General features: G+C 38.7%; 1 protein-coding gene across 1 annotated transcript in view; it reads right to left on the bottom strand.

The window, feature by feature from the left end:
* Positions 1-5,517: 5,517 nt before the first annotated feature.
* Positions 5,518-10,579, bottom strand: part of FRMPD3 (FERM and PDZ domain containing 3) — a 553,251-nt gene continuing 548,189 nt past the window's right edge. Inside the window, exon 14 of the mRNA XM_044268648.1 lies at positions 5,518-8,036. Within this exon, the coding sequence (XP_044124583.1) occupies positions 5,548-8,036 (2,489 nt within the window). The 3' untranslated portion in view covers positions 5,518-5,547. The remainder of the gene's footprint in view (positions 8,037-10,579) is intronic.

Genomic DNA, 10,579 nt, shown 5'->3' with positions numbered 1-10,579 from the left:
ACCTCTAAAAAAAAGCCTCTGTTGAGCTTTATCCAGAAGAAAGTCAGAATAGGCCTGAGATGTCCTCTGCATAATTTGCCTATTTTTTTCGGTTTCATAACAAACTCCGACATTCCGGTAGCTGCTGCCTCTAATTCCTTCTCCCTCAATGCATATGATTTTCTCAAATTGGAAATATTACTAATGAAACCCCCCTTATGAAAGCTTTAGGAGAGTCCCATACAAACTGGGTCTTCATTGTACCATAATTTCTCTCCCAGAAGTAGTTGATCTCTTTTTTTTTTATCAAATCATGATTATCCATTATTGAAATCCAATGAGGATTCAATCTAAATGGAGGTTTCACCTTGTAGCTATTATCCAATATAGATAATTCCAGTAAGAAAGGCAAGTGGTCTTATACAGACCTAGCCTCATACTTTATCCATTTCACACAATTCAGATAATCCTTATTAATAGGGCCAGAGCTATCCTAGACATACAGTGCCTTGCAAAAGTATTCACTCCCTTGACTTTTTTTGTATTTTGGTACATTACAGCCTTAAATTCAATGTTTTGTTAATCTGAATTTTATGTGATGGATCAGAAAACAATAGTCTAAGTTGGTGAAGTGAAATGAGAAAAATATATAAATAAAACTATTGTTTAGAAATAGAAAACTGAAAATTGGCATGTGCGTATGTATTCACCCCCTTTGTTAATAAGCTCATAAAAAGCTCTGATGCAAACAATTACCTTCAGAAGTCACATAATTAGTGAAATTATGTCCACCTTTGTGCAATCCAAGTGTTACATGATCTGTCATTACATATACACACCTTTTTTGAAAGGCCCCAGAGGCTGCAACACCTAAGCAAGAGGCATCACTAACCAAACACTGCCATGAAGACCAAGGAACTCTCCAAACAAGTAAGGGACACTGTTGTTGAGAAGTACAAGTCAGGGTATAAAAAAAAAATTCTGAATCTTTGATGATCCCCAGGAGCACTATCAAATCTATCATAACCAAATGGAAAGAACATGGCACAACAGCAAACCTGCCAAGAGACAGCCGCCCACCAAAACTTACGGACTGGGCAAGGAGGGCATTAATCAGAGTGGCAGCACAGAGACCTAGGGTAACCATGGAGGAGCTGCAGAGTTCCACAGCAGAGACTGGAGTATATGTACATAGGAAGACAATAAGCCGTACGCTCCATAGAGTTGGGCTTTATGGCAGAGTGGCCAGAAGAAAGCCATTACTTTCAGCTAAAAACAAAAAGGCACGTTGTGAATTTGCAAAAAGGCATGTGGGAGACTGCCAAAATGTATGGAGAAAGGTGCTCTGGTCTGATGAGACTTAAATTGAACTTTTCGGCCATCAAAGAAAAGGCTATGTCTGGCGCAAACTTAACACATCACATCACCTAAAGAACTCCATCCCCACAGTGAAACATGGTGGTGGCAACATCATGCTGTGGGGATGTTTTTCAGCAGCCGGGACTGGGAAACTGGTCAGAGTTGAAGGAAAGATGGATGGTGCTAAATACAGGGATATTCTTGAAAAAAACCTGTACCACTCTGTGTGTGATTTGAGGCTAGGACAGAGGTTCACCTTCCAGCAGGACAATGACCCCAAACACACTGCTAAAGCAACACTTAACTGGTTTAAGGGGAAACATGTAAATGTGTTGGAATGGCCTAGTCAAAGCCCAGATCTCAATCCAGTAGAAAATCTGTGGTCAGACTTAAAGATTGCTGTTCACAAGCGCAAACCATCCAACTTGAAGGAGCTCGAGCAGTTTTGCAAGGAGGAATGGGCAAAAATCCCAGTGGTAAGATGTGGCAAGCTCATAGAGACTTATCCAAAGCGACTTGGAGCTGTGATTGCCGCAAAAGGTGGCTCTACAAAGTATTGACTTTAGGGTGTGAATAATTATGCACATTGACTTTTTCTGTTATTTTGTCCTATTTGTTTTTTGCTTCACAATAAATAAATAAAAAAAATCTTCAAAGTTGTGGGCATGAGCTGTAAATTAAATGATGCAAATCATCAAACAATTCATGTTAATTCTAGGTTGTGAGGCACCAAAATACAACTCAAGGGGGGACGGTGAATACTTTTGCAAGGCACTGTAGAACTACCCGACTTACTGACACAAGAGTAAACTCTTTCCCCCTACATATTTGAAGTGACTCTAATACCTAACTCACACACCCTACGAGCACCTTTCTTCTTCCCATTACACAGTGTAAAATAAAGAAAAAAATGGCTCACCTTTTAGATAATGAGGAATTGTGATAAAAATAAATATAGAGATAATATAATACAACATTTGCTGAAATGTCACACCACAGTGCATTTAACTAAAGAGGCAATTCAGAAATATATGGTCTGTATCCTAGCCATAGGACTACGTATGTGTAAGCAAGTACTAAATATTATCTATAAACTTTTCATACTTTTGTGAGAGCAAAACCAAAGATGGTCATATTTATATTTTCAACTGTGTTGCACATATCTTTTAAAAGCAGAGGACTCCATAAATCAGCGGTGCTCTTCTTATAATCAATTGTTGTAGGAAAGAATAGTTCCATAATATGATATGATTTGGTGGGTCATGACACATTTTTTCAGTCTGACTTGGCAATAAAAACTTGGGGATATTTCCACATAAAGGAAGTCATAACTTAAAGTAGAGCCCAAATCTACGGATGTCCTACTATGGCTATGGTCAATGCATATGTGGTATGGAGTCATAAAAGGACCATTTGCATCAGGGCAAAATGTAATTAATTTTTCTTTTCTTTAACATACATATTCTGTCAGTTTACATGAACCTGTTTTCTGTGATTCTTTAATGAATAACTGTGTCAGGAGGTCTGGATGAGATTATATTATGGAATCTAAGCATATTTATATTAAACCTACTACAGTTATACAGAAAAGGCTTACTACAGAAGTTTTAGATTAGGTGCATAAGCTTTTGGCTGGACATTAATCTTTTCTCCTATCAAATCAAGAAGCTTGGATATGAAAGGAATCAAGCTACCCTTCATGTGATACTTTACATGTTCACATTATATAGAAAAGTTGAACTGTATGTACTGTATATTTTTACCAATATAGGAAAACTAAAAACAACTGATGTACTATTGGGACATGAGTATTATCCAGTTATATGCATATATTTCCTAAATTTCAAACATACTGAAGGCTTGTACTTCAAAGTTATTGTAGATGACTGATTTTAAAGGGGCAAGAATAAATAAATCAGGGAGCACCGCTGTAAATCAAGCAAATGCTGGCGTGCCAGAGGCTGAAGGGCGATCCCTCAAGCCCAAAAATAAAGAAACTCTGCAGCACTTCCGCGAATGTGCGTTTATTCCCCCGGTATCATGCGACGCTTCAGTCTTCTCAGTGGGACTATTCTCAAGTAGTGGTTACATTGTGAGGCAATTAACATAATAAAGAAATAAATGTGATAAAAATGTAAAAAAATAGTGTTGCATTAAAACAAGTGCTGACCATGAACAATTCATTGACATACACCAATGTATTTTATATTCACGATATTCACGATAGCCCATAGTAAAATAAATAAGAAAATAAGTACTGATCCAAACAGCACTGATGCTGATGCTGCGAGTTTGCTGTTTGGATCAGTATTTATTTTCTTATTTATTTTACTATGGGCTGTTGATCCTGTGTCAGATATGGGCATAGGAAAACCACCCATCGTGATTGTACTCTTTTCACTTTATCTTTACTAAGGATTCCATACGGTTTGCTTCTTTGACAAGAGGTGGACCTTGGTTTTCCATTATATGACACTGATCCTCCTAAAATGTGAGTGTCCTGCCGTGACTACGGTGGTACTCACACTTTTTTGCTTCTGATGGCCCTCGTGTAATAAACGACATGAGGGACATTTACCTTTGCTTTGGATGACCCTGTGTCGAACTTGGCATAGACAGTCACCTATCGCATTGGTATTCTTTCCATTTCATTATTCTGGTATAGACTTCCTAGGCTCCCATCAGCCGTCTGGGCAGTTAATATTCTCCCTTCCTTCCCATCAGCTGTAAGTGATTCTATACTTAGAGCACTGGTTGTATACAGGTGTTTTTAATTATCTTATTAATATAGAATTGTATATTTGATCACATTATTTGCACATAATAACTTGTATGAATGTAAAATACATTGGTGTATGTCAATGAATTGTTCATGGTCAGCACTTGTTTTAATACAACACTATTTTTGACATTTTTATCACAGTTATTTCTTAATTATTTTAATTGCCTCTTAATGATGGAGTCACTATTTATATGTGTATTGAGCACTATTACTTTGTAACCACTGCTTGAGAATAGTCCCACTGAGAGGACTGAAACGTTGCATGATACCGGGTGAATAAAAGCACATTCACGGAAGTGCCGCAGCGTTTCTTTATTGATTGTAAAGGTGGCCATACATTAGTGATGCATCTTTTCTATCTCCATAATGTGGCAATAGTCAGCATTAAAATGGCTAAATCGGCAATTTTGGGGATATCTAAAACCTCTAGTTTATGGACAGTTTCTAATATATCACTCTGTAAACATCTGTATTAAAGATTGTATGTCAGTTAACTAGTACAGAAACACAACCTAGCACAGAGTTACCGTGACAAGATCCTGAGGCCCATTGTTGTGCCATTCATCCACGACCATCACCTCATGTTGCAGCATGATAATGCACGGCCCCATATTGCAAGGATCTGTACACAATTCCTGGAAGTTGAAAACATCCCAGTTCTTGCATGGCTAGCATACTCACCGGACATGTCACCCAGAGTGGCCTTTATTGTGGGCAGTCTAAGGCACACCTGTGCAATATTCATGCTGTCTAATCAGCACCTTTGATTTGCCACACCTGTGAGGTGGGATGGATTATCTCGGCAAAGGAGAAGTGCTCACTAACACAGATTTATACAGATTTGTGAACAATATTTGAGAGTAATCTGGTCTTTTGTGTATGTAGAAAATATTTCAAATCTTTGAGTTCAGCTCATGCAAAATGGGAGCAAAACCGAAAGTGTTGTGTTTATATTTTGTTCAGTGTATATTAGTAGAAAAATAGACTAATTTAAAACACTTCTGTTATATATTAGATATATTATATATTTTATCTAATGTATACTAGATTATATATATATATATTTTTGGCCTATGCTTATGCTCTAAGGGGGAAATATGCATGTTCCACTCACTTTCCCTATTATTTTGGGATTTTACATACATAAATCCCTAATTATTGGAAAGGAATAGGTGTGGAACTAAGAAAATCACAGTGGAATGGTAGCTATGTACATAGAGGCAATACTGTTTTTGCAGTTTTATAGTCAGATGTCTTGGCATAGCATAGTAACACATAATACTATTCATCAATTAACTTTGATGAACTTTATCAATAATATGCAGTTATAAGGACTTCATAATCTATCATCCAATGATTTTTCCCATATGCATATTAAGGCTGGTAGTTTCCAAATGGATATTTTTCTTGTTTTTCAGTCACAAACACTACTTATTCATTAGAGTTTTTAGCGAACGGGAAAAGGTGCTAACTGCTGTAGCCACTGTAGCACTTTGCTTGGCTAACTGGCCTACTACAGTGTGACTATGCCCAATTGTCCGAGCACTGGATTCCTCTGCTGCTCTAAGCAAGAATGTATAATTTCTCACTACTTCTTCTACTTTGCTTAACAGTTCCTGACGTTGACTGTCTGATTGGATCACAAAGATCAGTTTTACAAAAGTCTCAATCAAGCCACAAAGGACCTGGAAGCTAGACGTCACTGCAATCAGCATGTGCTCTGGATTCTTATCAACTCCAGCCATTCTTCTGCAAGATGCCCTGAATTCTTTAAATCGCAATGTTAGCTCTTGTTTGTGTTTACCTAGATGCACTGAATTAAGCTTCGGTGCAGCCGTCTCAGTGCTCACTAGGCACTGGCGCAAAACTGTTAGAAGTTCACTGGTGTCAAGTTGAACAGATATGAAGCCATCAGGTAGGGAATAACTACGTCCACGTAATGCATTAACTTTAGCAAGACTTCCCTCAAAAGTGGCAGTCCGGAGATCAATCTCTTGTGTTTGAATATCTTCAGGGCCACTACATGCAGTAGCATCCAGTACTTGAAGAGTCTGACTTACAACAGGTGTGTTATCAGAATTTATATGCATTCCTGGAAGGATCTGCATGGGAATAGAGTAAGATAATTCATCCTTATCATTGTTTTCATCTGCAGATAAGCATCTACGGCAATTAAAGCAATGCCGAAAAGAGCAACATTTTTCCTCTGTAATAGACCCTTCCTCTCCAGGCAACTTGGTTTGGACAGAAATAGTATCTCCTTGCCGTGGCAGAATAACTGGAGTCTTTGGTTCCTCCCTGCTCCCTGATGTATCTAACAGCTTGCTTTTAAGTATGGAAGAATCACTGTCTTTCTTCTGTGATTTAGTAGGATGAGGGTTGTAGGGAGCTTCCTTTTTATTTCCATCAGTTCTATTAGACATTTGTGGCAACTTTGTATAATGCATATTGCTCTCACTATCTGCTGCGGAAGTGTTAATACCTGGAGACATTTTTTCTGTTTTGTGAGACTCAAGACTTGAAGACCGGACAAGTCTAATACCTGTAAGACCTGAGCCAGAGACTCTTGACCTGCTCCTTAGTTCCGGTTCTAGAAAAGGGTTAGGTGGGGCACGTATACCTCTTATAATACGTTTACAATCACAGCTACGCCTTTGTTCACGAGACATCCCTGGTACTTTTTGTAGAGGGCTGCTACGTACCTGACATGGGCAGCGCCCAGGTACCAATGAGCCAGGAACATCATGGTGTTGTGCATTTACTTTTCCCTGTGGCTTAAGCAATTCTTCAAGGAACTCCATTTCATACTGCTTAACCTTAAGCAGCTGTGCTTGACGCTCATCTGTTTCTCTTCTCATACGAGTAGGGAATGTTGCAGAAAATAGTTTCCGCAACTTGAAGGGGGCTCGTGCTCTTGGTTTAGCTGGTGCATCGCAATCTTCCAGCTGAATTGGAGTAGGCACTTTTTCTGGTATTCTTAAGGGTGTTGCTATGTCAGTGTCTGATTTGGTTGTTATTTTTGTATTGTCTCGTGCATGCACAAAGCTGTTGGAGACAGAAGGGATTTGCTCTGTTTTGAGAGTTTTTTCAGTTGGTTCTTGCTTCCTTTTGCCCAGCTTTGGTGAAACTATATTTTCTACATATGATTTGGTTATCTCATTTTTTTCTATTATCTTTTGGCTTTGAAGCTGCTCCTCTGGAGTCTTGACAGAGCAAGCTTTTGCATGGAGCCTCTCATCATCTGTTGGGGAATTGTGAAGTACATCATGTCCCCCACTGCTTGGTTCACCCAGTGTTACTGAAGAAGGCTCTGCTTGTGATAATTGACAATCACACAGGCTACCTTCCTCAATATCTCTGTCTTTTTGAAACATAGAGCTATTCTTGTGGCTTTTTTCTGCTGGAGATGATGATGTTCCTTCAGAAGAGCTTTGTATGATAGCTGAGGAAGGATCAGAATTATATTTTGAAACATTCTGTGGGATTTTTGTGGAACTTATGGGTGTCATCAAACAAGTGTCATCCCGAAATTTTTCAGGGGATGTAGGCGTGGATACTTCACTATGGAAGTTAAACAGTGTATTTGAAATTGCGTCTGTTAAATTTTGTTGCTGATCTGCTCCTGTAAAATGCTGTTGTAAAATTGCAGGCTTCAACAGAGGGCTAGTGTCTAAGCGAGCTAAAGAGTAAGGAGAGGAGAGGACAGCCTGAGCTGCACACGTCTGAATTTTAAATGGGAGATCTTTTCGAGAAAGCAGACTCTCTTTGTTAAGGTGATGGGCCAGGAAATAGGCAGTGTTGTGATGTGGTTTTATAGCTGTCACCATCTCTGAACCATCAGTGAGTTCTGAGGAGTTTGTTTCATGCCCTGAGTCCATGGACGACTCTGGAGTAATTGCAGCAAGTACAATGAGACCTGAAAGAAAGAGATATTTTCTGTGACTAAAACATGTTAGCCCTTTATTTTAACATTGCTGGAAATTATATCTATATGTTCACATATCCTGTTAATGTAAATTATACTGACTATAAATGTAATTATTTTGATGCTGTATGCTATTAAAATTCAAAAAATACTGCTTGAACCAAAGAATGAGAACCAGATAGAAAAGACAGTGCCAATAATTAAACTACAGTTATGAAAGATACATCTCATTTAGTTTGCTTAGAGTTTTAGCACCAATGACAGCTGAAACCTATAGCATATAGTATTACCTTAGTCTCTTTTCACAATTCATTATTAACGCTTTCAAGATATGTGTTGATTTGATTAGACAGCCTGATGTTTCAGCGGGATAGGCACAGATGAACAATACAGTCTGATGCAAAGTGAATGCTGGAGGAACTCAGTTGTTCCTCTCTCATTCAGTTCTATTATCAGCAGCACATTCCTGATTAAAAAGGGAGATGTGCTGCCTGATCATTGTACGTCTTTTATCCTGTTGAAAGATGCAAATGAGCTAACTAAGGAGCATTTGCTTGTTTATTGGCTGATCAGAGGCACAATTATACAGGCCAATTATTGAGAAATAGTGTTCCTACTAAAAAGTGAGCCTGAAAATCGTTTTTTCTAATAGGGCCCTTATGATTCCTGATGTGTACATCTGAAGGAAAGTAAATCCCGGCAACTGCTTGGATATGCTGAATCTTCTTTTTATTTCTTATTTTCTATAAGAGGTAACAACAACGCGTTTCGGCACACTGCCTTTTTCAACAGGTACATTCAACATGTGTTACATAGATATATATATAGACAAATCAATTACAGGTGCAAGTGACGTCATCCACCCACTAATAGAGGGGTATTCACTACCCACCAATCAATCACCTACTTTCTATTCATCAAGAGGAGCACCAGAGAGTAAAGGATACCCAGTGCCAGAGAATAAAGATCAGCGAGTCTGCTGTGTCTAAATAGAAAAAAAGAGAGAGAAAGAAAGAAACACATATCATTAGTAATACCATAAATTACAGTCGAGCAACCTCATAATCACGGTTTAAACCTCTTGGCTACAATGTATCCAACGTATCCAACGCTGATCTTTATTCTCTGGCACTGGGTATCCTTTACTCTCTGGTGCTCTTCTTGATGAATAGAAAGTAGGCGATTGATTGGTGGGTAGTGAATACCCCTCTATTAGTGGGTGGATGACGTCACTTGCACCTGCAATTGATTTGTCTATATATATCTATGTAACATATGTTGAATGTACCTGTTGAAAAAGGCAGTTTGCCGAAACACGTTGTTGTTACCTCTTATATAAAATAAGAAATAAAAAGAAGAAGATTCAGCATATCCAAGCAGTTGCCGGGATTTACTTTCACTTTTGACCTCGTGGAGTTTCACTCCTCCCCGCAGCAACGCTGACCTGTAGCAGCTAGCGCTGGCTGGATTTGTCTTTACATCTGAAGGAAGGCTGTCAGATATTCCATTGTATAGGTATAAATTGTTCATTATTACCCATAGTGTCAGACTGGGACGCCAAGTGACTCTGCAGCCCCCCCTATAGTTGCCTGAAAATATTGCAAATTTATCTTTTCAGCCTCAGAATATTGTTTTTTTTTTCTTTTTTTCTTTTTAATCATAGCACTTCAAGATCCATCATTTTTTTTATTTTCCCACTGACTGACTGACTAGTTTAGCTTACTTTTCTCAGTACCACAATATGGGGGTACATATTACTGATTGAAAGCCAATGAGGGACATATTATTGTTCTTTTTAGCAACTTTGTAATATGGTGCAGTCTATGGAGGATGTTAATAAGGTACAAGATGACTTGGAAAAACCTACTGTTTGGGCCTCCACTTGAGGTGGCAAATGAGTTTCACTATAGATAAATGTAAAGTTATGCACATGGGGACTAATAGTCTGCATGCAGCATATGTCCTAGGGGGAGTAAAACTGGGAGAGTCACTGGTTGAGAAGGTTGTTGTAGGAGAGGACGTCTCTAGCCCCCACTCAAACCTCAAGTGGAATGATGCGGGAGAGAGTAAAGGGGCGCACAATAGGGTAGTATGTTCGGGCAAGTTGAGATATTAAGAAAGGAGAAAGACTCACCTTATTGAGTTGTGCTAATAATAGGCCCAACTCTAATGAAGATGCAGCCGCAGGAAAGGTCTCTCCTGGAAAGGGTGTCCAATCCCCTAGAGAGTCGTTGTCACAAAGAAAATACTGCGGTGGCGCAAATTCACTGATGGAGACGGTCGTAGAACTTCAAGTTAGATGTTTCTTTTATTCAAAGAAAGCGCATATACATATAAACAACACATTTCGGGGACAAACAGTTCCCCTTCATCAGGTTAGGTAAAAGTACATAGGGGTAGATATTTATAGTAAAAGAGAAGTAAAAAAAAAAAACACCAAAAAATTGCACCTGTGTACCGCCCTCAATGGGAGGGGTTATCACTAGGTGTCATTTAAATAGCAGTAAACATACATATTGTAAAAAATTAATGTA

This window comes from Bufo gargarizans, chromosome 9 (genome assembly GCF_014858855.1).
Source record: "Bufo gargarizans isolate SCDJY-AF-19 chromosome 9, ASM1485885v1, whole genome shotgun sequence".
Classification (NCBI taxonomy): domain Eukaryota; kingdom Metazoa; phylum Chordata; class Amphibia; order Anura; family Bufonidae; genus Bufo; species Bufo gargarizans.
The sequence above is the reverse complement of the archived record's forward strand: the minus strand, read 5'-3'. Positions and strand labels throughout refer to the sequence as shown.